Source organism: Candoia aspera, chromosome 3 (genome assembly GCF_035149785.1).
Source record: "Candoia aspera isolate rCanAsp1 chromosome 3, rCanAsp1.hap2, whole genome shotgun sequence".
Lineage (NCBI taxonomy): Eukaryota > Metazoa > Chordata > Lepidosauria > Squamata > Boidae > Candoia > Candoia aspera.
This window is the reverse complement of record NC_086155.1, coordinates 44,348,265-44,375,877: the sequence shown is the minus strand read 5'-3', so window position 1 is coordinate 44,375,877 and position 27,613 is coordinate 44,348,265. Positions and strand designations below refer to the sequence as shown.

Here is a 27,613-nt window from a genome sequence, read left to right as displayed (position 1 = left end):
TATGGGTTATAAAAGCCCTTTTATAAAGCCATTTTTAAACAAAACCAAAAAGTTTACAAAAGAAAAAAGATACAGAAGAATAAGTTGCTTAATATATTCAAAAAACAAAAACAAACAAAAACAAAACAAAGTAGGGAGGAGAGAGAGAGAGGAGAGAGAAAATAAGGGGGACACAATTCCAACATGCTGAACAATAAAGGGTTCTTTTCCATGTTCTCTTTTAATACAAAATACAAGCCAAGGGTACACATATTTAAAACAGAGCTCAATAATAGATATGCAGTCCTGGGAACCCTTCAATAAAAAGCAAAGCAGGGACTTTTTTTTTTTTTTTAATTGCAAGTACATACAGAGACTGGAATATGTAAAATTAAGTAGCACGAAAGACTGTCACACAATTCTACCAATGCATGTTGCATCTATAATTCACGAACATGGTCAACAATATCATGTTCACTTCAACCCCCCTCCCCCTTTTAAAATTCTTTTTTATATAAAGCATTACTATTACATTCAAATTGAACCCCTAGTACCATGCTGCAGATTTCATTGTCAATGGACTGACAATTTTATTGGTTATTTATCATGACTGATGGCCTTGGCACCCCATTTGAATGTATCGTTTCTAATAATCTGGAGAGACTTAGAACCCAACAAAATAGTTAATTCCAAGACAAATATCCACTGCGTTCAATTCCATCAATTTCTATCTGATACAAAGAGTGCTTGCTCCATTTGTTGTCTTTTTCTCTCTAAAACTTGGGAACTCTTTAGGGTTTGACTGTGCCATGTTCCTGATAAACAAATTATGTAAAACTCTTATATACAGTTTCTGTAATAATTGTTTCTGCAGAAGTAAACCACAAATTTCTAACACACATTAAGTTGTCAGACAGACACCCATGCATGCGTACACACATGCGCTTTCATTCCCACTCATACAAGTTACTTGAAGGGGTTTTCACGTTACTGTGGCTATAGCAAGTTTATGTTCTGCCCCAATGCTGTATTCTCAACTAAAAAATCCCTACCCAGGTATACAAAACATATGCACAATGGTATTTTACAATCATACCAAACATGCTCTGATGGAACCATTCCGTTTTCTACTATTTTGAACAGCAGCAGGTGGGTCAATAGGTCTTTTCTTTTTTTAAAAAAAAAGGTTAACACATCAAATCAACATGTAGTGAAAACTTTAATAAGACTCAAAACAGAGAAGCACTTGCTTTAAATGTTAGAAGTTTTGAAAGAAAATAATGAAATGTAAGCTCTCTAGCAAAGCAGTAAACTGAAATAAGAATGTGGGAAAAGATACTCAAGCCAAGCATCAGCTTAGTTTTAGGAATCCTGGGCCCTGAAATTATCACAAGTATACCCATACCCAGCTTCTATGCTGTGCATTTCACACATGGTGCATTGTCCCATATGAACACAGAAGGAGTTAATCCCAGACTCCAGCTGAAATTGGGGGTGGAAGGAGAGTTTCAGTAACAGGATGAGCAAGCTTGAGACCAAGCCATTCAGATTCAGCCATTTAATGAAGTTAACTGAAAAGGGGGAAAAGTTAAATCTCCCCACAAAATACTAATACAATTTACCAAATACCTAAAATCATGGGAATCGATTTCCTTTTATTTTATAAAATCATGTGTCAACATTATGATTTGTTATAAAAAATAAACACTCCACAGAAAAATTACATAAAGCAAAAGCACCAATTTCTACAGCTCATAAATTTCCAGCATGTTATAGCATTTTTTCTTCCTTAGCTCTATTTAGTTAAGCTGTCTCATATACTTGGGTAATGCTTTTAAAATCAGTCTAAAAGTATTTTCAATTAACAGTTTCAGTATTTGGTGCAGGCATATTACAATTGAGTATATTTAACATTTATATCACATCAACCACCCAAATGCATATACATTTCCTTCTTTATTCCCCCAATATATTTCAACATGATTTTTTAATATCAGATCAAACCAGTCATTCTGCCCCTGCATTTGTTTGATCTGTGCTAAAATATTATACTGAAGAGAAGTCATCACAAAGGGTGTATCTAAATATTATCCTTTTATGGTGTGCAAGTTATTTCTTCAGTATTATAGCCACCATTACCGGTCAGGCCCCAAAGGTAAGGTGCAAACACACACCTTTCAAAACATCACTGAAATGTTATGTATACCCCTGTTGCTATCACATTTATATATGAAGCAATAACTTAGATACACTAAACATATTTGCTTTTGGTTTTTCAGCAAATGCAAGAAATATTTAATTAAAACTACTACATCAAAAAACCTGCCATTCCCAGGATGCAACCAATATAGTGTGATTAATGCACACTGGAATATACCTATTTGTTTATCTGGCAACACTTGTTCTATGGAACAAAGTAATGAACTAATATAGCTATTGCATCCCTAGAATACCTCACATAAAAGCAATATACACAGAGACACAGAAGTCTGAAAAAATAGAACGAAATATTTAAAATATTACTTTGCTACTGTTATGTGAACAGCAGGGGGGATTAATGTTCAGTCTCTGACTGTTTATCAAATGAGAAAAGGCCAAACAATTACTATCTGAATTAAGAGATTTCCGGAGCCTTGAAAACATTTTTGTCCAGGAGTTAAATGCTAGGATCAGTGAAATCACAGCATTTGATTTAGGATTAAAAAATCCAATTGACATCATTTATCTGTAAGAAAAACAGAGGAAGAATCTAAATGGTTTTCCAATTCTTATTACAAACAATCGTATCTGCTAGTAAAAGGACAGAAAGAATAAAAATGCGTATTCTATAAAACAAATCTGAATCAGCAGCAAAAATATATTGAGAGATTGAAATATATTGCTGGCTGACCACAATAATTAAGAGATAATCACTCCAATACCTGCACATTTGGAGCAACTAAATATACTAGATCACCAAGCATTTAATTGGTAGGATGGGATAAGTCTGTTTTGAACTTAGAATTCAGAGATAAGTAATACATAGCTATAATACCATTCAACACTTAAGCCTCAATTAAATTGGCAAAAATTACTCAGCCTGGATTGGCTTCTGTCCAAGGAGCAACTCAAAGCATTTTCACTTTCTGGATATTATTCAAAACTTAATAAGCCAACATCTAGATCAAAGCTGTCACTTCAAGCCAGCATGAATTTGTATTATTTCGCTAAAATGCCCCAGATTTATGTTTGAAACAATTATAGACGTAAGTTACATTGCTTTAAATAAGAAAACAAAATAAAGGGGATAAGCCAAGCATTTTTTAAAATACAAATTACATTTTGCTGGGTTTTTGGGTGCGTGTGTGTGTGAAAAAAAGAAAAAAAACAGAATAGTACTCCATTTTCACTTTGGCTTTGCAATACTTATTAGGTAAGTCTACCCCACAAAGGGAATATATTTTGGGTTGCCATCCACTTGGCTTTTTATAAACTTACAATGTATAAGCAGAGATCAAAAGATCTGTCTTCAGAACACTAATACTCCACTTTATTTAAAGAGATTATGATTGAAGTGAAAAGTGAAAAATAACTTCAAATTACACTAAATACAGCGGTTCTTTTTACAAGGACAGAAAAAAATCCAACCTATATTTAAATTGGAAATGTCATTGCATCACTTAAAACTTACTAAAATGCTAATTCTGGCAGGATTTTATTGTTTATCCCTCATGTCTTCCAGTTTACACCCTGTTCCTCGTTTAGCCTAGGTATCCAGCTTCTGCTAACCAACAAATGACCTGGCAGTGAACCAGCACTCAATCTCCAGGAAGGGAAGTAAACAGTGATGGTTATGGTAAAAGACAAATTATGTTGGTAGAAGGAGAGTATTCTAACTTTGTGGAATATGAAGGGAAATATTTAAATCAACACCCAGTGACTGAAAAAGATACTGTGTCATCACCCATTCAGTGCATTGCTCAAAAAATTTAAAGCAGATATTCCAGCTTCCAGAATTTCTCCATGAAATCAAACTTAATGGAAAGAAAGCACAAAAGCACAGAAATTTTAGAAAAAGCTGGAAAGATATGGATGCATTTTGGCCAATGGAAATGCTATCCTAACGAAGGATACAAATGGTACAAACAGGTGTGACCTTTTCAAAGTCTGGAACAGATCAGACTAAATTGTTATTAAAGTAACCTTGGCCACTAAAATAAACAGTGGAACCCCAAAGATTCAGAATATTGGAATTTGCAATGCTTAATGGAATTCAAAATAATTGAGGTACAATGGATGGGTTTATGCCAACAAAAATGCTATATGCAATAATCTATTGGTTTTGGATTCAATTAAGCAAATTGCCTTCTCAGCTTTGGAAAAATCTATTCTATTTGTTAACTATGATCTCCAAGTGTCAGCTTCAATCTTATTGCTTAACAACTGTAGTAAGCTTTCAAAAATATATCTTTAATTAGCTGTTAATTTAAATCTAAATGGCTTTCAGACTTGTTGGGGAGAACGGAATGGCCAGTAGAGACTGTGACATCAAAACATAAAGTTTTTCTTAAAAAAGAAAAAACAAAAAAAAAACAGAACTGTACTATTAAAACAGCTAAAGTAAAAGTGGCATTCACAGCCCAATAGTCAAGCCACAACCAAAACCATGTTCTACCCCCTAAGTACATCCTCTTTTCCTTACTCTCTCTCAAAAAAGTTTCTCTCCCACACCACCGTTTAATCTTCACCAGACGGGACTTCATCTTCAGACCCTTCATCCCCAGATTTATCTGGAGGTGGACTAACTGATTTCTTCTTTTGTGGAGGACTTTCAGGTTCATCATCATCATCTTTGGGGGATGGGGTTTTTTCTTTCGATGTCTTTGAAGTTGTGGAACGACCTCCCTTTCCTTTGCCCTTTACTGGACTGGGTGTAACTGAAGAAAAGAAAAGCATCAAAACAATAGTAAAATATTTTATTATTACAATACACACATTTTAATAATTAAGATACCCATCCACTGAGTATCAAATCGAAGGGTTTTTTTTTTCTTTTAAACATTGCTTTCTAGTAATCTAATAAAACAGGAACACATTAACTCTTGAACAAAGCCAGTATTATTATGAAATCATGCAGGACTGTTATTCAGCAAAGAATCAAGTTGAACTCTTGCTATCTGCATTTCAATAGTAAAATACAGGCAACCTACAAGTGAGTAACTTTCTTGTCAACAATTTTCCATAACCATGAGCAGCAAAAAGGTGATAAGAAAGCACTTTTGATAACAGTAGGACTTTCTACTGTAAGTATGGAAGGCAACAGCATTTTTGAGGATAAACAGATATGTGGGGAGGAAGTAAAATACAACTCTTCTATCCATTTTTTCATCTAAGTTGAAATGCAATTTCTAATAAGCAACATGTAGCCAAAGAAGTATTGTGTATTTAAAGATGTATGTAATTCTATATATATCTGAACATGTGAAAATGAACAATTCTGTTTTCTAATAGAATGAAATAACACTACTCGTTGGGGCTAATGGACACTAACATCACTTGTTTTAATCAGCACTGGCAAGTAGTCTGAACATACTACTGACAATGATGACATCAGAAAAACCCCATCCCAGTTCAAGTCACTATATTTCTTTGCTTCTTTGAAAAAAGGGATAATCCACAAATGAACTATTAATAACCTATTAAATTACACCACACACACACAAATATAGATTTAACATTAATTGGGAATGATTTGATTCATATCCTTCTAAGCCCACAAGATGAAGACCTGAGAAAACATAAGAACTTGCAAACAAATTTCATTATGTCATTCTTAATGGATGTAAAATAAGAACTTTTGAAGCAAGCTAAGCTCACCTGTAGCCTTTAGTCTTGGTTTAGGCATTTTCTTTTCTTTCCTTTCTGGTTTGGATTTCTTAGCCACTTTTTTATTCTTCTTTTTTGAACTGCCATAGTCACTATCATCATCATCTTCCACAAGGAAGTCTTCATCGCTGCCAGAATCTTCTGTGCAGAGAGAGAGGAATGAAATTTCTCTAAGAAGAGCTGTTCTTGTTCACTTGGAAGAGAGACAGAATGAGGGAGAGAGTCTGGTAGGTTGATCAAGAGATAGCAGTCAGTATTCTTGGCTTCTATATCCTGTAACACACTTGCTAGAACTTGCAGAAATCACGACTTCTGTGCCTCAGTATGTCCTCATGTAAATCTGCTTTAGGGCTTGTGATAAGTAGCATAATTATTTAAAATAGCAGTTGCATAGGCAAATTTCTCCTTCCCTCAAGAGTAATTAAGGCTCAAAGCCTGACCATTTTTACACCAGCTGTTGTAGGTTCTACATCAAAGCCCTTCCCAGCCTGTCATGATTGCTTTCTTGTTCAATACGGTCTTCCATCTTGTAGCAAGTTGTAGAAGTGCCCTTTGCGGTCAATACCAGTAACTTATTACATACGGAACACAGTATCTTACTCTTCCTAAAACAGACTTCCAGGTTTTGAATCCAGGTTTCCATGATTCTAGTTCATCAGTTCACAGATTCACTGGGTTTCTGTTTATTTGATACATTCACTGCAAATTTCTCATGGGTCCCCACCTTTCACCATTTAGAGCAAGCGTCTGTTAATTTATACAACAGACAAGTTAGAAAGCAAAATAAGTCCTGCAGATATTTTAACACAAATTGGTTTTTAAACTTTTGGTTTATTCTAACTGTGAAGATGAAAGGATTTGAAGCCCTTCACTGTATCATGATGCCAGGTAAGATGGTACTTGTAATAAAATAAGACTGTTCAGACTATTGCCCAGTGCTGAAGGTAAAACAGTGACGAGTGGCATTTTAACTTTAACATTTGTATTTCTCTAGCAGAATATTACCTAAAAAATTGCCATTGTCTGAAAATACTTTATGTCCTGAGTTTTAGGGACAGCTTTTTTTTAATCCTCTTTTTGCTGCCAAAAGCCAAGCTGAACATCAAGCATATCAACAATGATATGACTGTTATGCTTAAGAAGTTTGGTTGTCTGAACATTTAACATGGACACCGCATCAGACACGGCTGCAGATTGATGGTCCCATTCCTATTTTCCATATGTCTGTACATGTGCTACTGAATACCACTTACTTTCCTGAAATGATGCCTCTTCCTCTTCCTGATCTTCCTCCTCACTTCCCACATCATCCATTAGCATTTCTCTTTGCTTGGAAGCAGCTTTGGATGCTGCTTGCCGCTGCTGACGCACATTTTTGTGATCTTCTTTCTCATCCTCACTGTCCTCTGTTATAAAGTCAGACAGATCACTAAATATTTACAGTTCTGTATACATCTCCAACTTAGGTAGAAATAAACGTCCACCTTTCCACAGTGCCGTTGAGTTAATTGACCACTACTTGTATCTGATAGCTTGCAAGTTGCAATTATTCTGTATATGTTTTGAGGCAAGATATTCCTGGTAATGGAACATCCAGCATTAATTAACTGTCATCCACATCATACTATAATCAAAAGCAGGGATAATTATTACTCTGGATCCACATACAGAACTTACTTTCTTTTCCTTCATCTGGCTTTCTGAACTAAGCAAAAGTTTATGGAATGAATGAATTCATTCATATGGGGAAATATGAACAAAGTAAAAAATTAAGCTACTGTACTAATTAGATCAGAATCAAAACAGTGGGAAGAGACAAGGCTAAACAAAATAGTCAACATAAAGTTTAAATTCTATTTTATGTGTCTGTGTATGTTATGGCATATTTTTTGTCTACCTTCAACATGTCTCAGATCAAGAAACAACTTGATTTTGTTCTGATTTTATCAGTTTTCATCCATATAAATGGTTGCTTACATACTTCAAAATGGTTATTTAAATTACAATATGATTTATTAAGATTTCACAAAACATTACCTGAAATTGTCTTTCAATCAATCAATCATGTATCACTTAGGTATTAACTGATTTTGTCTTTAAGTACATCATCAGAAGACATTACCTGCAGCCCTTTTTCTAGATCTAGAAGCAGCTCTTTTGTTCTTGTCAGGCTTCACTTTTTTTCCTTTTTTGTTCTTTTGAGAACTTTCATAGTCGCTGTCAGCTTTACCATCATCTGCTCCTATATCATCCTCACTGCCAAAATCTTCATCTGAGAAAAAATGATGAAATAATAATAATAATAGTAATAATAATAATAATGAGAAGGAAGGAAGGAAGGAAGGAAGGAAGGAAGGAAGGAAGGAAGGAAGGAAGGAAGGAAAGGAGGAGGAGGAGGAAGAGATTCTTAGAAATCTGCTGTAGCAAGGGTGGGAAGGTTGTATAGGATGGCTTTGGTCAATGTTGAAGAATGCTGGGAGTTGAAATTCAGCAACAGGTTTCCCATCCCTGTGCTACAAGGAAACAAATCATATGGCACTAACTATTCAGAGATTAATTCCACATAAAGTATCAGGAATAAGCAGATGATTTAAACCAGAAAGCATTAAGGGTTTCAGGCAATAGCTACAGTGAAGTAATCAATTGCATACATTGTTCTAACTGCCATTAATTTACAAAAATGGCATAACTACCTGCTGAATGTGAATCGTCTCTCTTTGTCTTCATGTCCTTTTCTGAGTCTTCACTGTAAAAAGAAAAACCATTTTAAACTATTGCCAAAAAGATTGCCATGATGTTGCTATATTCCTAGATGGAGTTAAGAGGAGCAACTAAATTCATTTTACAGAATTTATTAATTGCTCTAGAAATCAATCAATAGTAAGTTAGTTAGTTTTCATCTCTAACAGTCCTCAAGATGCAAAATGGGATAAGGAAGGCAACTTGCAGCTTAACTGTGAAGCCTCAGTACTAAGGGTATCTCTCTCTGAAATTCATCAATGTGACAGCTTTCTCAATAAAGTTTGATTTAGAGAGTGCGCTAAAATTTTAATAACTTGGCAAAAACATTTCTGGAAAAAGGCAGTTTTAAGAATGCCAGTTGAGAATTAACCTGCAGCTATTCAGATCTCATTCCAGAAGTTCAAGTGTGGATCTTATGCATACCACCAGTTTTGCATTTTTCCTACTTAAGGCAAGAAAAAAAAGGAGGCGCTACTTAATATTCACTTTTCCCATGACTTATATAGGGAAAAAGCAGAGGATCTTGGTATAAAATATTATGTTCAGATGGTTCAGTGAAATGACATGCCAACAAGCCAGTGACTCTTCACACCCCTTTCATGGTTACAGCAAGCCTTGGGAACTGTTAGTCCATGACCTGAGCTGTCTGCAATTCATCCAGGCTGTTTGCAGTCAATTTTTCTTCCTCGACCTCACTGTGACCTCCTTGCTACCTCAACTACTTGCACATTTGGTGATTGTATTTGCTTCCTCCTTCACCTTCCTTGATGGAAGTGGAAGGAACATACTTGATTAGAATTTTAAAAGCTATGGTCAAACATTATAAACTTGTTATACAAAATTGTTATCCTCCCTTCATGGTTCTCAAATCTTGTACTGATGTACTGTAATGTGGAATGGAAAAAGTCAAGCCACAAAACCTTACACAGGGGCATGGAGGAAGCTGGCAATACACTGCATCAGTTCCTCCCGTTTCTGTAAGCTCATTAATATATTTCTATTCAGCAGTAACTGCAAGTGGGATCAAAACAGGTAACATGACAGTCGCAGCACTGTGATCCAAAGCCTGCCCCTTCTGTATGTGAGCCAACACTGCATGCACATACCAAGGGGTAGGCACTGATTGTGGTGCTGCAACTGTCACCTTGTCTGTTTCGACATCCCTCCCTGCAGACACTGCTATTCCTATTGCATTTCAGTTGAGTTTCACTCAAACTCAAGCTTGAAAATACAGAATACAGAATTAAAATATAGAATTACATTATATGTATATATGTATATACACACACACACCAAACCTAGAACAGTGGAAATAATCCGATTATACAGAATTAAATACCCTAAAGCTACATCCAGACTAAAGTAGAAGATTAATATCAAGTATTAAAAAAGGCTGAATATATTTTCCAGGTCTCTGATACCAGAGAAACAACACAGGGATAGGAAAGCTGTGACTTCCAGATGTTGCAGAACTACTGCTCCCAGCAGCCTGTTAGAATCATCAACAGTAAAGAAAACTAGGAGCTGTGGTTTAGCAACAACTAGAACATGCTATCCTTCCATGTTCAATGTGACACAGAGCATTATAGGTCAAAACCCAGTATTTCAATTTGGACCCAATTTATAGATCAGTGAATATTGTTATAGTATTCATGTTTTCTAATTATCTAAGCTAAGCTAAAAGAACATATAGATGACTCTAGATCAGTGTTTCTCAACCTTGGCAACTTTAAGATGTGTGGACTTCAATTCCCAGAATTCCCCAGCCAGCCCAGTTGAAGTTCACACATCTTCAAGTTGCCACGGTTGAGAAACACTGCTCTAGATAGACACACACCAAATCTAACTATTAGAAAACTATCTCCAGTTTACCTGTCCTCCTGAGAATTCTTTCCTGACCGCCTCTTATTTTTTGCTTCTCTTGGTGATGAACGTATTTTCTTTGCTGGAGGGGCTGAATCTCTACCATATTCTTCATCTACACAGTAAACAGGATTAAGCAAAATTAATAAATAAGTTACAAGTCTGTCAGCTTAACTTGAAAGTCATCATTAAATATAACATTCTGATAAAACCAAACAATTACACTTTGATCAGAAGTACTGAAAATCCAGGGTTGCTGTTGCTTAAAGCAGAATTTTGTAGTATTTGCTATTATTTGAGTAGTTTACATTTGCAACATTTTATTGCATTTACAAATGGGGAAATAATACTGAGAAAGTCAAGCAACATTTTTAACTCTTCAGGAAAGCAAAATTCAATCCAATTGTGTTAAATGAGATAAAACCTTACAACAGCCTTCACCAATGCGGATACCTTTGAGATGTATGGATTTCATCTCTCAGAATTTCCCAGCCACCATCTCCATTGCCGAGAATTCTGGAGGATGAAGTCCAGATAACTGGAGGGAACTGTTGGGGAGTTCTACCTCACAAATTTAACCCAACAGCATCAATAAGGTGGCCAAGGTTCTTGATGAGATCATATTATTTAAAGAGAAGTCAAACAAAAAGGGAACAAAGAACTTCAAAAGGATCTCTCCAATTTAGGTAAATAGGTGTAAAAATAATATATGCAAGCAAGGGCAAAGTGAAGAGTGCTGAGGCAAAAAACAAACAAAAAAACTCATACATACAACACAATAAACTCCAAATAAAACAAAGCAAAACAGCAAAAACAAAAAAACCCCTTAAACACACTTAAGTTGACAGCCTCAGCTTGAGCTGATTGAATGAAAAAGGATATTAGAGTTGTGATAGTTAGATGAAAATATTGACCCAATGTGGGGAGACTGAAAAAAAATCCCATGCTGGATATCATTAGGAAAATAATTAAAAACATAACAGTCAAAATTATAATTCTTGTATGCAAATCTGTTGTAATTACCCTTACAATATACATTGTATCCAGTAAACTTTTTTCTTATCATTTCTTTACCTGTTTGATTTCAATATGAAAGACAAAATAATGATAATTCAAAAATCTCTCTCTTAAAATATATTTTTTGTTGTTAAGTTCCAAACAATATAATGTGTTACATGTTGGTCTTTGTACAATATTTGAATGTCTTTAAACTTGATTAAAAAATTGTATTTGTTTATACTTTTTTTCTGTTTTGTAGTGGCTTGACAAACGAATTTCCAAAATATGTTGGGCTTTCACATAATTATTTTTACTGGCACTTGAGGCTTTTTCTCCCCCTTCACCTTTTTTCCTTTTGTTGCATAAACACTGCTTTAGTACACATGGGTGAGTTTTATAAAGTACAAAATTCTCTACTACAGATGGACTGAAGCCATTACCATACTGATTTTTTAAGGAGGCTACAGAAATTCATTATTTATTTATTTCTCAAATTTGTACTACTGCCCATCTCCCCCCAAAGAGGGACTCTGAGTGGTTTACAATAAATTAATCAAACATTAAAAACAGTAATCATAATAAAGCATAAAATATAATACAATACAATACAATACAAAATTAAAAATAAAAATAAAAATCCAGATGGCTACAAAAGATCGCAAAGATAAGGGGAGCCCGCTAAGGTGCCAGCCATCCCCAGGACTGACTACCCCGCTCCCCACCCCAGGCACGGCAGCAGAGCCAGGTCTTCAGGGACTTCCGGAAGGTCAGGAGGGATGGAGCCTGCCTGACATCTGGGGGCAGGATGTTCCAGAGGGTGGGCGCCACTGCAGAGAAGGCCCGTTTCCTGGCACCCCATCAAAGGGAATTCTTTCACCGATGGGTCCGCAAGATGCCCTCTCTGCATGAACGGGTGGGACAGGATGATGTCATGCGGATGGGACGGTCCCTCAGGTAGCCTGGCCCCATGCCATGTAGGGCTTTAAAGGTGATAACCAACACCTTGAATTGGACCCAGAAGCAAATTGGTACCCAGTGCAGCTCGTGCAGCAAAGGTGTTACATGTGCCGATCTTGGGGCACCAAAAATTGCCCACGCAGTCACATTCTGGACCAGCTATAGCTTCCAGATACTCTTCAAAGGTAGCCCCATGTAGAGCACATTGCAATATGGGGGTCTATATGGGGGATGACCAGGGCATGGCTGAATTATATATAGCCATATACTATCTCCATTATTAAAAGTGAAATGATTGACAGCATTAGATACTGAAAAACATGAACAGGAAGTTACTATTTACATTCATGTTCTAAGTTCAGCAGTTGGCTTTAAATGCTCAGGCAGTGCAAAACTTTGATTCAATCATGATTCAATCAAATCGTATCTTACAATCCATTTGAAAGATAAAATAAAATTCAGTAACTTTGAATTAATTTAAAGAGTCAAGGACTCCTGAACATGCATGCATACATGCACTTCTTGATTTTGTCTGATTCACACATCCTTATTAAAGTCTGTGGAGTCCTTGGTGCTCTCTGAGCTTAGTTGTTTGCTTGCAGATGTTTCATTACCTAACTAGGCAACATCATCGGGTCACATCATTGCAAGCAAACAACCAAGTTCAGAGAGCACCAAAGACTCCACAGTTCAACCCTGAGCTATATATATCCTCTTTTATTATTAAAGTCTTCCTGTTTCTGGTTTTATTAAAATCTGGTTTATAATTAAATTTAACAGATGACAATTACATGGAATTTTACCATATTTTACTCTTACTAATTAACACAATAACAATTCCAGTCACCATGAAGTTACAGGCGCATGTCTACTATCCAAGAAAGGAAATAAATTGTATAGGTTCCAGAAATGTTAGTGGAACTGCCATCTCTGAGGAAACTGAAAATATAGTTTTTAGAAGCATAGATATTAAAAAGCCTTATCTAAAAAGAGCTGGGCAAACAACTAACTGAAAGAACCACTTCAGCTTGGCACCTTACTAAAATATATATATGCATACATTAAAACTGTTTTTCAACTATTTGTTACCCATCACTTTTCCTAACTGTAGAAAAGTTTCGACATTTTTGCTTAGGAAAGATACTTACCTGCATCATCTGATTCCTGAAACTGTGAGTAGTCTACTACTTTTCTATTCCTGGAGGAGAAGAAAAAAGTATTAATTTGAGGAAACTTGAAAAGTTACACCATCTAGAACTGATTTTTAATACAAAGATAGCTTTACACAGAGATATTAATTATGGTTGCCATGTTTCAGTAATTCCATTATTTGACTAATAATGGAATTTTGACTAATTAAAAAAGATTTGGTCAATTAGGGTAAACAGGCGTTAGAATATTTAACACCTTTTTTCTTCCCTAAATCCACCCAGATAGAAGACTTGCAGGGCATTCAGATGATATAAAGGGAGTATTCCCTAGTTCTTACAGGAAGTAACAAATGATGTACCATCTTAGTGACATTTGTCATTACTATCTATATTCAGAGATGTCTAAAGTTACAGCAGCTGACAAACAGAAACAGTCTGCAATGCAGCTAAGGCTTGCCTCTGATTGATGCTAGGTCTAGTTAGCAAGATTGTTATGAAATGTTTAAAAACACGTGACTTACATAGCAGGATTCCTGATTTAGTGAATATCTGAAAATATTTATACATGGTCTAATATGGTAATCAAACAACAACTGAAGGGAGGAGAAATACCGCTGTACATATTAATTTCATATAGCTAGAGAACGAACTATTGTATCTCAAAATTCCAGTGAACTTTGTGTCACAATTACATCATCAAAACAAACACAGTTTGCAGAGAAAATCACATATCAAAGGCTTGGATATTCTTCCTAGAAAAGAACCATGAACTTTCTAATCAAAACAAAATATGGCTTCCTCTGATGTCCAAATGCATCCATTGTAAAAGTGGTTATAATTTGTAATAGGTGACAAAAAATAGATTTCATATAAATATAAATTATACACATTCCTGAACTACATCCAAAACTAATTCTTCAAAATTCAGATAAGATTCTTAATTCCAGAGGTATTTAAAAAACCACTTAGACTCTTCACCAAGTAACTTTGTTTTTCTGTCTTATTACATACACAATTCCCTTAAAGTGCATTCTCATTAAAAACAAGTAAGAGTATAATCAAGTTACTAATCCAGTTTCAGGCAAAATAGTGGAATACATTTTGGTGCAACAAGTTAATGAATGCATCTTGAACAAGAGAACACTCAATTCTCCACAAAAAACTAGATCCTGGACTCTGCTGCAATACAGAATTCATCCATCATCAGAAATGTTTTCATTAGTTCATGAAATATGCCTTTTAACTACTTCCATGAATGCCTTGGCTGGTTTCTACTTTAGTCAAGTTAGGGTTCAGCATCCTTTGTTCATCCGGATATATATTTTCTATACAAACAGTATGGCACAAACTAGGGGTAGGCACCATTTTTGAAAGGACGGGGTTTGGGTACAGTGAGTGAGGCAATGGGATCAAGTATCAGAGACATCTCTCACACATGTTCAGGGCCATGAGCTTCTTTTGGGGTTGAGTATGATCTTAGTTCGTTAAACTGCCTTAGGCCTATTTTATGGTCTTCAATCCACTGAGTCACTTGATTCTACAGTCAGAACTTATAGAATTTTTCTAGGTGTTAAAGAGTTCTGTGTTTAAGGGATTTTCAGTCTAAATACTGATTGTCTTCTTCACACCCACCTCTTTCTTTTGTGTCAGAATGTTCAATTCTTTCTAAATTTCTATTCATATAGAATAGACTAGGTAGAGTTTTGAGAATAGGACCTGGAAAATACAACAAGAGTGATTTGTTGTTTATTGATAGTAAAAGCAGCTCAGTTTTCAAGATAAAAATAATTTTCAAATGCAGCAAAATTTGCAGTATAAAATTATTCATTTTGAAGATCTGCATCTTCTGGTTCAGATATCTTCATTAGTTTGTGCTTAAAATATTTTAAGAATTATATTATGTAAAATCATCATCAAGATTTTTTCTATAAGCTCACTACAAAATTATGACGGAACATGCTAATTTAATGATCATGGCTCCTCCATCATCAACTCAAGAGTTGGCAAATTAAAAACAGGCTTAATATAGTACAAACCACACACACGTATATATGTCTGTATACAGTATAAGGTACACAAATGAATTATAATTTAGATAAGATAGTGAAGGGCTGATTACCATAATGGCACTAATCAAATTTCAACTTTTTTTTAATCTCACATTTAACGCAATTAACACAATGAATTGTGGCTCTATAACATTTCTACTTCTAAGCTTCTCTTACCTCCTGTCTACATAATTTTGACTTTATGATATCAGTGGTGCTTCAGAAGCCAATAAATAAGGTGTTGGGGCTTGTAATGAGCTGTGCACATGTTTTACAACTCTGGTATCCTCTCACCCCTCTTGCTCTCACAACTTCTGGGAGAAGTCCAGAGTGTGTTACTACCAAGCACTTCAAAGCAATCCTCTCTACCTGTTTTCTCTGAGATATCAGGGAGGAGGCAAGTGGCCACCCCGTTCCTTCAGCAGCCTGATCCGGTGGGAAGGCATATGCTAAAAGTTGGATCTCTTTCCTAGACTGAACACGATTTGATTCATTCTAAATCTTAATTTGGAGAGCCAGAAGAAAGTTGAAAAGAAAAAGAAAAGGGAGAAGGAATGAACAACTGCTTTCTGGGGGGGAAAAAAAAGTTACCATCACCTTGGGGACTAGCTGTTCCCTCAGTCCCCAATCTCACACACCAGAACAAGTTCATACAGCCTAGATCTCAGTCCATAACATGAAATAATTTACATTGCAGCTAGTTCCAACAATCTTAGCCTGCTATCCAAATTCATAGATTCAAGCTTGGTTGTTGCTGGCTAAGGGCTTTACCCTTACCCTTACTTCAGCCAGCTTTGGAGGATAAAATGCAAATCCCCAAAGGCAAGGTAAAGGATCGAAGTTGCCCTCCCCTCTTTTAAAAGCCCACTTGACCAGGGGTGGGGTGGGGGAGAGAACCCCCTGATCAGCTCAATTTTTTATTTTCTTGGGCTTCTGTGATCTCTGCCTGTATCTTGGATTAAGCCAGGTAATTTTTCTTTAACCCTTTCAAGTCTCTGGAACGCTTGATGTGGAATTTCCCCACATCTGAATTACAGATTGCCCACCTGAGTTAAGAGTCACATTTCTTGTCCGCCATAACTTTTAAAACTGTTATGCATTTGAAAGCAGTTAATTGGACAAATCAGATTGGAAAAAATCAACTTATATCCCCATACCAAAAAAGGGAAACACTAAAGAATGTTCAAACTATCGAACAGTGGCACTCATCTCACATGCCAGTAAGGTCAAGATCCTGCAAGGTAGATTTCAGCAATTCATGGAGCGAGAATTGCCAGATGTACAAGCTGGGTTTAGAAAAGGCAGAGGAACTAGGGACCAAATTGCCAATATCCACTGGATAATGGAAAAAGCCAGGGAGTTTCGGAAGAACATCTATTTCTGTTTTATTGACTATTCTAAAGCCTTTGACTGTGTGGACCATAACAAACTGTGGCAAGTTCTTAGCGGTATGGGGATACCAAGTCATCTTGTCTGCCTCCTGAAGAATCTGTATAACGACCAAGTAGCAACAGTAAGAACAGACCACGGAACAATGGACTGGTTTAAGATTGGGAAAGGAGTACGGCAGGGCTGTATACTCTCACCCTACCTATTCAACTTGTACGCAGAACACATCATGCGACATGCTGGGCTTGAGGAATCCAAGGCTGGAGTTAAAATCTCTGGAAGAAACATTAGCAATCTCAGATATGCAGATGATACCACTTTGATGGCTGAAAGCGAAGAGGAACTGAGGAGCCTTATGATGACGGTGAAAGAAGGAAGTGCAAAAGCTGGCTTGCAGCTAAACCTCAAAAAAAACCAAGATTATGGCAACCAGCTTGATTGATAACTGGCAAATAGAGGGAGAAAATGTAGAAGCAGTGAAAGACTTTGTATTTCTAGGTGCGAAGATTACTGCAGATGCTGACTGCAGTCAGGAAATCAGAAGACGCTTAATCCTTGGGAGAAGAGCAATGACAAATGGTAGCCCATCCACACTTTCGACTGCAGGGGCACTTCAACTCACTCCACTCGCCTATCTCCCCTCTCCCATCTCTGCCTTTTTAGCCACCCTGCACAGTGGTACTCCGTGGCGGGGCTGAAGTAGAGGCCCAGGGGCAAAGAGTCCTGGGGGCACTGCTGCCAAGGAGTGCTGCTGTGCAGGGCAGCCAAAAGGGAAGAGAAGGGGGAGATAAGTGGGTGGGGGGAGTTGAAGAAGAGGTAGAGGAGGCAGTCCCTTACTTTACCAAGGCTCAGGGCTGATAGGGGCCCAGCTGGGAATGGTTTGGATTGGGGTGGGTCCTTGCCTAATAACAGGTGGGATTCAGTTAACAATGGCAACGGGCAGTGCTGGGACTGCCGTTGCTAAGTGATGCAGTCACATGACATCATGCTTTATGACCGCATTGCTTAGCAATGGAAATCTGGGTCCCAATTACCAAGGACTACCTGTACACATCTTTTCTTTGCATTTAACATGAAAAATACAAGTTAACCAATACAAAAGCTAATAAAATGCAGGGAATTAAAATGACTTCTTTCCTAAGATATAAAGGGATGTCTTTCTTCTAAAACTAGCATTTGCTTCGAGGAAAAAATTAAATGAACCAATTTATCTCCCAAACATACTGACTTGGAGGAGACTATTCTATATTTTATTTTCACTTTCTGTCAATCACAGGCATTTCATCTGTGTTTATACTTGGTTTCTGTCAAGTAAAATAAAACACTGAAAAGAAAGTAACTGGTCTAGTACACAAAATCCTACATTCCACTACATATCAGGCAATCTATCATGCATGCTGATTGTAATAAAGATAATACCCTCCATATATTAAAAATGTTTAATTTGATAAGCTGTGAATTCTAGGTACAAGAAACTAACTGTGAATACTTAAACTAATTGGTCAGATTTTGACTACCTTTTAGGAAATGTACATTGTATGACCAGTGGAAAATCTGATTAAAATCAACTTGTCCTATATGACGTTGATATTAGTTTCGACTTTGAAAGCTCTGAAATGACTACCATGAGAATCCTGAATCACTGACTGCTCCTATATAAAGCAGTCCATTTGCTGAAGGACCTTTTCCAACTACCAAATTAAACTGCTCTCCACTCATGCCTTAGTCATCAGAATATCAGCATAAAATTGCTATCCTTGCTGCCAAATACCTCTTCTGATTCTACTTGTCACTAGGTGGTAGAATCCTTATTTATGAAGTGCAGGGCATATAGAGAAAAACTGCTATACTGATTAAACCGCCCAGAGTCCCTCTTTTGAGGGAGACAGGTGGTGACAAAATTTGAAATATGAACGAACAAACCCTCTGGGTTACTCCTTTCCCTCCTTTTCAACATCACCACCCAGCAGAAAACCATGAACCAATCACAACTCTGCTGTGATCAGCAGACTGATTTAACAGATGGAGGGATCCATGGGTTTAGATATGTATCAAAAGCTATACTGAGATGGCTGATCTGGGAACTGGATGGGAACTGCCCAGTACAGCAGCCCTCCTCTAGCCTTCAGTCCTAGGCCACAGACCCTGTGCTGAGAACACATATAGTCTGTGAAATGGCAGAAGGTGCCTTACTTCTCCTGCCACCCATCCCAGCCCTAGAAGCTAGCCACCAGGGTGTCAGGGGAAGCTGGGCAGAAGCAGCCAGCATCTCTTGGCAAGCCAAAAACAAACAAACAAACAAACAAAAATCCACAACCACCCCAAAACTGAAGGGCTTTATTAAAAAAAAAGATAAAACTCAGTTTAATGCTACATTTGCTTTGGCCTATTACACTTCACAAAATAGCTGAACTTAAGTCGTTGATCAACCTTTGCATTCAGGTCGGTTCTTCAAACCTCTATGTTTCAATACTGAAATGGGTAAATCTAAAGTCAATCAGATCAAATTATACAACCTTAGGTGCCATTTGCAGCCACCCTGACCCATCTTTTAAGTTCATTTTCCCCTGTGCAACTGATAATGCATGAGAAATACAGCTTGTATATTCCTCCAATAGAATCCAGAAATACTAGATGAATGGTAGTGGTATTACTTTTCTCATTATTTGCCCAGAGTTTTATGAAAGTACAATGTGATTCACACAGAATGTAAGTTTGTTTAACAAATACAGCGAAAAATAGAGACAGAATTTCAGAAAGGTACTCTTCTAAAACCTTTTGGTGTTTATGCTACAGGACCAGTTCCCATATCTATTACTCTGAGATAATGAAATAGTCCTGTATGATATGGTTACATCTAGTACCGTCACTGCATCTTCTTAGGAAACATGGCTGATAGACTGAATAATCAAGCCATGAAACAGAAACACCATTCAAAATTCAACAAGTATTTGTACAGAATAAATGTAATTGTTTGCTAAATTAATTTTATTCTAGATCATGTCACATATAGTATATACAGATATGATGAACAATTAATTTTGATTTCATCTTTGATTACATCCAAATCATAAATATCAGGAGAATTAGGCCTGAACAAATTTTTTTATCAGGTCAAGATCTAAAATATTTGCGATTTTTGGGACTTCCAGGGAAGCAATGGCGAACTGAAGACGACTGCTGAGAGTGGAGCTGATGACTGTAGCGGAATGAGGAGCCAGCAAACGGATCCGCAGACAAGGAGAGGACCTGGAATTGCCCGCAAGTGCTCCACACAGTGGCTCCCCGCAAGACCGTAAGACAGCGGTCTCCCAGGTTTTAGAGCTCTGGGAGCCAAGGGATTACCATCTTTGCTCAAGCCAGAGTTAGGCACCTTCAAAAGAACACAGGGTTTGCATACTTCCTTTCTTAATCACTTCTGGAAATTGCTTGTTAATGGCTTTTTCAATATTAAAAACCTTCAGAAAGGCAAGTTTCATTACACTGGGTGAATTTCCTTCAACCCTTGGTGAAAGACATTTTGTGCAAGTTTAAGGACTGAAAAGAAAATTATTTTGGAACAAACAGCAAAAGAGTGATCAAAATGTTGATTTTGGAAAGTTATAAATGGACTAAGGGGACAGATGGATTTGAAACAGCATTTTGAAATTCATTATAAGAATCTTTCCTGTGGGTTGTTTAAAATTCTACAAAAATATATGAAGATTTCTTTTATCGCTTTATTATTTTATAAATAACTCAAGGCAGAGAACATACCAAACACTCCTTCCTCCTATTTTCCCCACAACAACCACCCTGTGAGGTGAGTTGGGCTGAGAAAGAATGACTGGCCCAAAGTCACTTTTGAAACTAAGTGTAAGACATCTTCCCATGGGAAAATGTTGCTAGGGAAAAAAATAAGATAGTACTTTGAAGGATGGACACTAAAAGGAACCAGAAAGAACTGAAGATTAAAAATAAAGAGGAGACCGGTTAGGAAAGAATGGACTGAAGTATTCTAATTTTGGAAGAATTAAAGGATATTTGGGAACAGTGCATTCAAAAGTTACTTTTAAGATTGTCTGCTTATCATAAAAATGGACTTAAAGAGATGATAAGACTGAGACTGAGGCTGTTTAGAATGTGGATTTAAAAACAACAGGTTACAAGAATGATATGGAAAAAGATGTTACACTGAATTTACAAATGAAACCAGTAATGTCTAAATAAATAAAAAGGACATACAAATAACAAACCAGAGGAGTGATTTGGATAACTTTATCTTGGATTTACAAAAGAGACAGGTTAAACTTAAGAAGGAATTTCTGAGAAGAGACAAAGAGAAAATGAAATCAACTTTTGGGACACTATTTAAAGGAATTAAAGATCAAGATTCTTAAAAGCAAAGGGAAGGAATATAAAGGTGGTTCATCTGATCAAGCTTAACATATATGCTGTTTCTAGTAACTCTTAATGGTTTTTTCTTGACCAGGACCAAATGAGGAGGCTTTAAAGATTTGTTTATAGATACGATATGGGAAGAGATTCTTTGTTGTATTTTCAGAGAAAGTGGTAAAGGAATATAAAGTTGGTTTATTTAAGGTTAAATATATATATGTTATTTCTGGTAACTCTTAATGGACTTTTGCTGATTAGGACTCAATGATGAGACTTTAAAATTTGTTTATAAATAAGATACCTTTTGTTGTAGCATCAGAGATGGCGGTAAGTTACTGAAATTGTTTATACTTCTCATGATGAAGGAGGGAGTCATTTCTTTATATATCTTTTACTATTTTTTTCTCTCTGCATTTTTTCTTTTTTAGTTTGGGTCATTTTTTTTTATCTTTGTATCTATAAATTTTAATAAAATTATAAAAAAATAACATAATTGGGATTTTCATCATAATAGTCTAATTTGATCGTTTCTACTGCAAATAAATCATTACAATTAACCTTGAATTTCTTCCACTAAACAAAAAAATTGCTATGCATATTTTTCCTGTCAATCTACTGAACGTTTCCTCTCAAGAATTTAAATTCTGATTAGTGATCACACTTGCCATTTCCATCATGTAAATGCCAAAATACCAGAGTAAGTTCAATCAGCTTCCTGTTTTGGATCAAAATCTTAAATTCAGTTAATATGGAATCACAACTCCTGTGAATCTAAAATCACAACAGTTGATTCTGAAGTAGTTCCACTATATGTGTAACAGCACATCTGCTTTATTATGGCCGCATAAACAATTAGATAAATGCTGAAAAGTATATTATTTCTTTTCAATATAAAAATAAAGACAAGAATTATATTATTTCAAAATTTGTATTTTTCTGTAATACATTAAAATAACTTATGCTACTTTTTTAATCTTTACATTCTGCTATATACTAGGGAGCAGGAATGCAGACTCTCTTGACTTGTGGCCCAATACTGCTTGAAGTATGCCCACATAGCTCATATTGCAAGACCCCATCTCAGTAGTGTGAGCTAAACTTGATATAATTCCATTGCTTCACCATGTAACAGTAAGCAGAGACTACTCTCTGCTAGTTCCCAAACAGAAACCAGCTTTTTCCCTCAGCAGAGTAGATACAAAGTGCTTTTCTGTACCTGTTTCTGCACAGAGAAAGAGGCTCATGCAGCTCTGCATTTCTTAGAGTAGCCAAGGAGTACTATCCTCTGCTTGCTCCTACATGTATATTACATCAGGGGCAGGACTTTTGTCCAGGATGAGATTTATCCTTAGAGCCCTGCTCACTGACCTAGTCCAGTCCACCAGCAAGAGTAAAAAATCAATACCCAACTAAAATGAATTATCTAATCCAACTACATAATCAAGAAGTCTACATTGCCAAAATGTTCTAAATAAGCCCATCCACCAAAAAAAAATGATAAAGGCATACTTAATAGAAGTAATATTCTTTCTTTTTATATTCAATAGAGGCCTTCTATAGGTTATGCATAAAAATATGCATCAGGCTACTTCAAGGGTAGCACTATTTATGATACCTTGAACTTTCTGGAAAAAAGGTGAGATAGAAGTTATAGTCATTTAATATCCAAATTGTATGAGAAGCTTTCTTAAGCTTTCTTTTACACCCAAATATTTTCCACAAAGATTTTTTAACCTTTACAGAAGTTAAACATTTTAGCATAGTTCTTTCCATTCTAAACCTTGCTTTGTATTTGATTAACCAAAACTCAATCAGATTTTCCTGATGTTGACAAAACCCAGTAAAGCAATAACAAATCCAAATTATGCCAGATGTTGGAAAATAAGCTAAAGTGTTGTTGTCTGGTGTAGAAAAATGAACAAATTTTAACAACTGAATTACAGAGCACTTTTAAAAAAATACTGTTAATTATTTATTTATATCAGGTACTATGTAATGGTATTGCTAAGCAGTATTTTACTCCATTTGTGATCTGAATCACTACAATTAACAGTTAATTTAGGATTCAAAATGATAATGATTTAATCTAATACAAACTATACCTATCAGATAATTTAAGTCCTCAGGCTTTTCAGATCTCAACCTCATCTGATAATAGAAGTTAAAAATTTATATATAACAAGTCAAATTGTATTAATCCTTAGCTTTTCCTCAAGAAGAGCATGTTTTCTCCCTAAGAAATTTAAATCCATATAATTGACAAGTCTCTCAGTTAAAAGTATCACATTTAATTGCAATTCTAGGTAAATATGAAAATACAACCCTTACAAGCATACTCCCACACACTCCTTCAAGCATGTCAAAAAATCACCATCCTCTTAACATTAAAGATTTGCATTTTCTAGGTTCTTCACTTTCACTTTAGAAAACACCTAACTATTTAGAGCTCTATTTTTTCTTCTTAACCTACATAAAAACAGATATTCTTTTGAGGATGGACAGAACCTTCTGTCCATCCCCAATAGTGAACAGTCTTTCAGCTTCTCTTCCCTATTAAAATTCAATTCCTAAAGAATTAATTCAACACTGCCAAAGCACCCCTCAAATTCATTTGAGAGGTATACCATTTCCAGAAATTATGGGTTAGAAGGAAAAAAGAATACCATTTGAAGATTTTCATGGCAACCTGGAGAAATCAATAATTAAACATATTTATTTCATTCTAACTATTCTTTAAGAACAATAGCACATTGTATATAACTTAACACTAACTGCTCTATTTGGTAAAACTATGACATTTAAAAATGTAAATGCCCTAATCAATTATAGTTACAAATATTGTTAAGAATGCTACAGTTAAAGTTACATATTTGTATCTTAGTTTTGTAGGCAGAAAAAACAATAAAGAGTTGAAAATGAATGATTTGGTAAATGTTCATAAAATGAATTTGAAATAGATGAAATTTACTAGAAATCTTTAAACAATACTATCCATCCAATTTATTTTTCTAAGGAAAACAAGCCTTTGAAAGATCTTATTTTTAATCCTATTGTCATAGACTAACGTTTTAAACAAACTGGTTTACTTTTCTGCTTACTTTCTTTTCAACAGTATGAATTCTAGTGAAGGATTAATTTCTTTCACAAGTAAAAGAAAATGAAGGAATCTGGAGTTCATTTGTTTCAGCTGCTATCTGACAGGCCCCATTGTTACAGGTTTAAAGTGGGCCTAAAATCTCATTTTGGCTTATAACGTTATTAGAATTGTATTTTAGCATAATACTACCTTATGTTTTGTGATTAGAAATTTAAAGTTTCTGGAAATGTTGAAGCAATAAAAAATTTCCCCCCAGTTTTGTTTTGAAGAAAAAAAATAGAAATAAAACCTCTGTGCTACTTATTTTTTTAGCATTATTTATAAATGTGGCCTCTATCAAAGTCTTTATTCTCAATGCTTGGAGTTTTAATAGAGACAACAGATGACCAACCTTCAGACTAAAAGTCAGCAAGAGTAAGCAAGCCCATGAACAAAGGAGAACGAGTTCTTCTCTTGTGAAAATTAATGACAGTGCCCTCTGCAGGAAAAAAATACATTCCTATCTTCATATTTTAAAAGTTGTACTGCACAAAACGGGGTCAACAACCCTTTTAAGCTATTATGCATCAACAAGCAATTTTGCATAGTGGTGCAGGTATTAATTTTTCAAGTAAGAACTCATATATATATGAGAAAGGAAACATCACAAGAATGCCACATTTCATTGAGATTCCAGTATTCCCATCTATGAAGACTTGCAGGATTTTAATGTTCTTGCTTGCAAAATCTCAGTGTTCAGACAAGAACACTGAACTCTCATGAGATTTGGCAACCTCATAAAATTTAAGTTCATGAAGTCCCATGGACACCATCACACATGAAACTGGTACCAAACCTGTTATAAATATTCTTACATAAAAGTCTTCCTATCACATGGTTTTTTGAAATTACTTTGAAGAATAAAAGCTTTTTGTTAAAAGTTTACATATCCTTTAAAAAGAAAAAGTTGTAAGACTTGGTAATCCTACTTTTTAAACTAAATACTATTAGTTATTTCTAAGCAACCCCATGTTTTATCTGCAGAGGTAATAACTAGCATGAGAAGAAACTGAACGTTGAATGAATTTCTGTAGAGGAACAGAACGTAAAACTAAAAACACAGAGAAAATGTTGATTCACAGCAACTGCAAAATTGCCACTCAGCATTTCTTATCCAGTGATATCTTCCATAATTCCCACACATCATGGCTACAATTTATAGGGAATTACAGAAGTTGTAACGCAATATACATGTTTTAAAGTTTATATAAAAGCTACCATGGTGTACCAAAGAGTGGATTTTGATTGGAGCAACATCTATTTAAATCTTGTTGAACCAGATTTAGCACAAGAATTTCAGACAAGTCACTCTTTTAGTCCTACCACAACTAATGATAGTTAAAACAGAACCTTAGGTTCCCATTTTTTGGTTGATTTTAATAGTCAAATTAGAAATATTGGGAAATTTTCTCTCTTCCTCTGTTTATTAGGCAGTGTTTCATAACTATCACACAGGAAATGGAGCTGGGAAGCATACTGCCCTGACTGAGCTGAAAAGCAGTCAGGGAATCCCTTGTAAATAGAGAGTATCATGGCATGGTCAATCAGCCTAGAATAGCAGTCAAAAGGATGACCAGAGCATCTTGGCAAAACTGACAAGGAAAGAAGTTAGCATATGTATAAAAAGGGCTTCTGGCTTTCTTATCAAGGGCAGACAAAAATTCCATACTTCTTCACTATGCAGGAAAACCCAGATTCAAACTTCTAATCAGCCACAATGCTGATTAGAAAGCTCATCTTCAGCCCAATCCTTCGTAAAATTGTTGGAATATCTATAATTTGAAACAGAGCTACATATGTCAATTCCTTGGAAAAATACCAAGATTTAAATATAATACATGGTGAAATATAAGGCTGTTTGAGTGTCTTTAGTTCAGGTCCGTTGAAACTGCACCCTTTCATACGAAGGAGGAGAAATTACCTTACTTCTCGATCAGTCCGCTACAGTAATCTACTACCCTTCCCCATCAGGAAATCCTTTCCCTATGAGCTGCTCACTCTTGCCAAGAAGCTGCGTCCCAACACGTATGTACTAGCAATGCTGTACAAAAAGGCTTAATAAACACACGTCAGCTAATGTGTAGTTCAGCATATCGAGGCGCCTGGCCTCTTCCGGGGTGAAACCACACACAAATCTTCGAGACGGTGTCACGCCGGACTAGCCTTCGTTCACTCTTTGCTGGCGATGCGCACCGAGAGAACTAAGGACGCCGCCGCTTCTTCCCACGTCGAAGCATGGCCTTTGCTTGCGCTAACCTTAAGGGGCAGCATTGCATCCTGTAAGGAGGGACCTGCAGGGCGGCGGCAGCGGCGTGCCACAGTCCCCCAACTATCGAGAAGCAGCACGCTGCATGCCTGCACACGCCCCTCCCCTCTGCTCTCCCGCCATACCTACTCAGTCCCGGCCGTCTTCCCTCCCTCGCGTGGGACCTCCTGGCCAGCCCTGCTTGTTTCTCCGCTCCAGGTCCAAGGATGGCCTCCGAGAGGGAAAACCAAAACAGCCCCAAGGGCCTTTCTCCATTTGCAAAGGACTCACCTGACAGGCCTAGACATCTTGGCTGGTTAAATCGAAGCTCGGAGGCGGGCTCTGGCGACGAAGACGATAAAATAACCGAGAAGCGTTGGCACTGTTCTTGCTCGCCTTCCCGGGGGGGGCGTTAATCCCCGGGTCCAGCGACTCAGGCCGCCGTCCCGCGCCCCAAACCTGGCTCTCTAGCACCGTCAATGGCCACCACTCGCAGCTCCCCCCCTGCAAAATGGTCGCACTTCGTCCAGCAGAGGGGATGCGCCGAGCTGAGAGGACAGCGCAACCTACACCACTCGCATCTCCTCCCTAATTTTTTCATTGGTCGCTTCACGGACTCACTAGGGCTTATTGGCTCATTCGAATGATCATGGAAGCGACGGCCCGCCCCTCTCTTGCGAGCGGGAGGAGTGAAGAAGGTGGAGAGGACCCCCCCTCGCTAAAGCTAATATGAGAGCTGAGTAGCTCTGAGAAGCCAACAACAGCTACAAAAAACTGACGGACTACGACGTAGGCAGATTCGTCAAGAGCCCACTTGAATTATCGCTCGAGAGTTCAAAAGGCCCAGTCTCCTTCACAGGCG

At 36.6% G+C, this 27,613-nt stretch overlaps 1 protein-coding gene across 3 annotated transcripts; it reads right to left on the bottom strand.

Annotated features, from left to right (window-relative positions):
• NUCKS1 (nuclear casein kinase and cyclin dependent kinase substrate 1) lies at nt 1–27,313 on the bottom strand. Of its 3 annotated transcripts, none has more exons than XM_063297500.1 (8): nt 27,043–27,313; nt 13,554–13,603; nt 10,459–10,564; nt 8,538–8,590; nt 7,967–8,116; nt 7,098–7,250; nt 5,836–5,982; nt 1–4,895 (listed from the first exon to the last, which is right to left on the bottom strand). In XM_063297500.1, the coding sequence occupies exons 1-8, from the start codon at nt 27,057–27,059 to the stop codon at nt 4,696–4,698; spliced, it is 876 nt and encodes a 291-aa protein (XP_063153570.1). In that variant the 5' UTR covers nt 27,060–27,313; the 3' UTR covers nt 1–4,695. The 3 variants fall into 3 exon arrangements, with proteins under 3 accessions (XP_063153570.1, XP_063153569.1, XP_063153571.1); XM_063297499.1 differs by having other exon boundaries at nt 5,836–5,985; nt 27,043–27,310; XM_063297501.1 differs by lacking the exon at nt 5,836–5,982.
• Nucleotides 27,314–27,613: the final 300 nt, after the last annotated feature.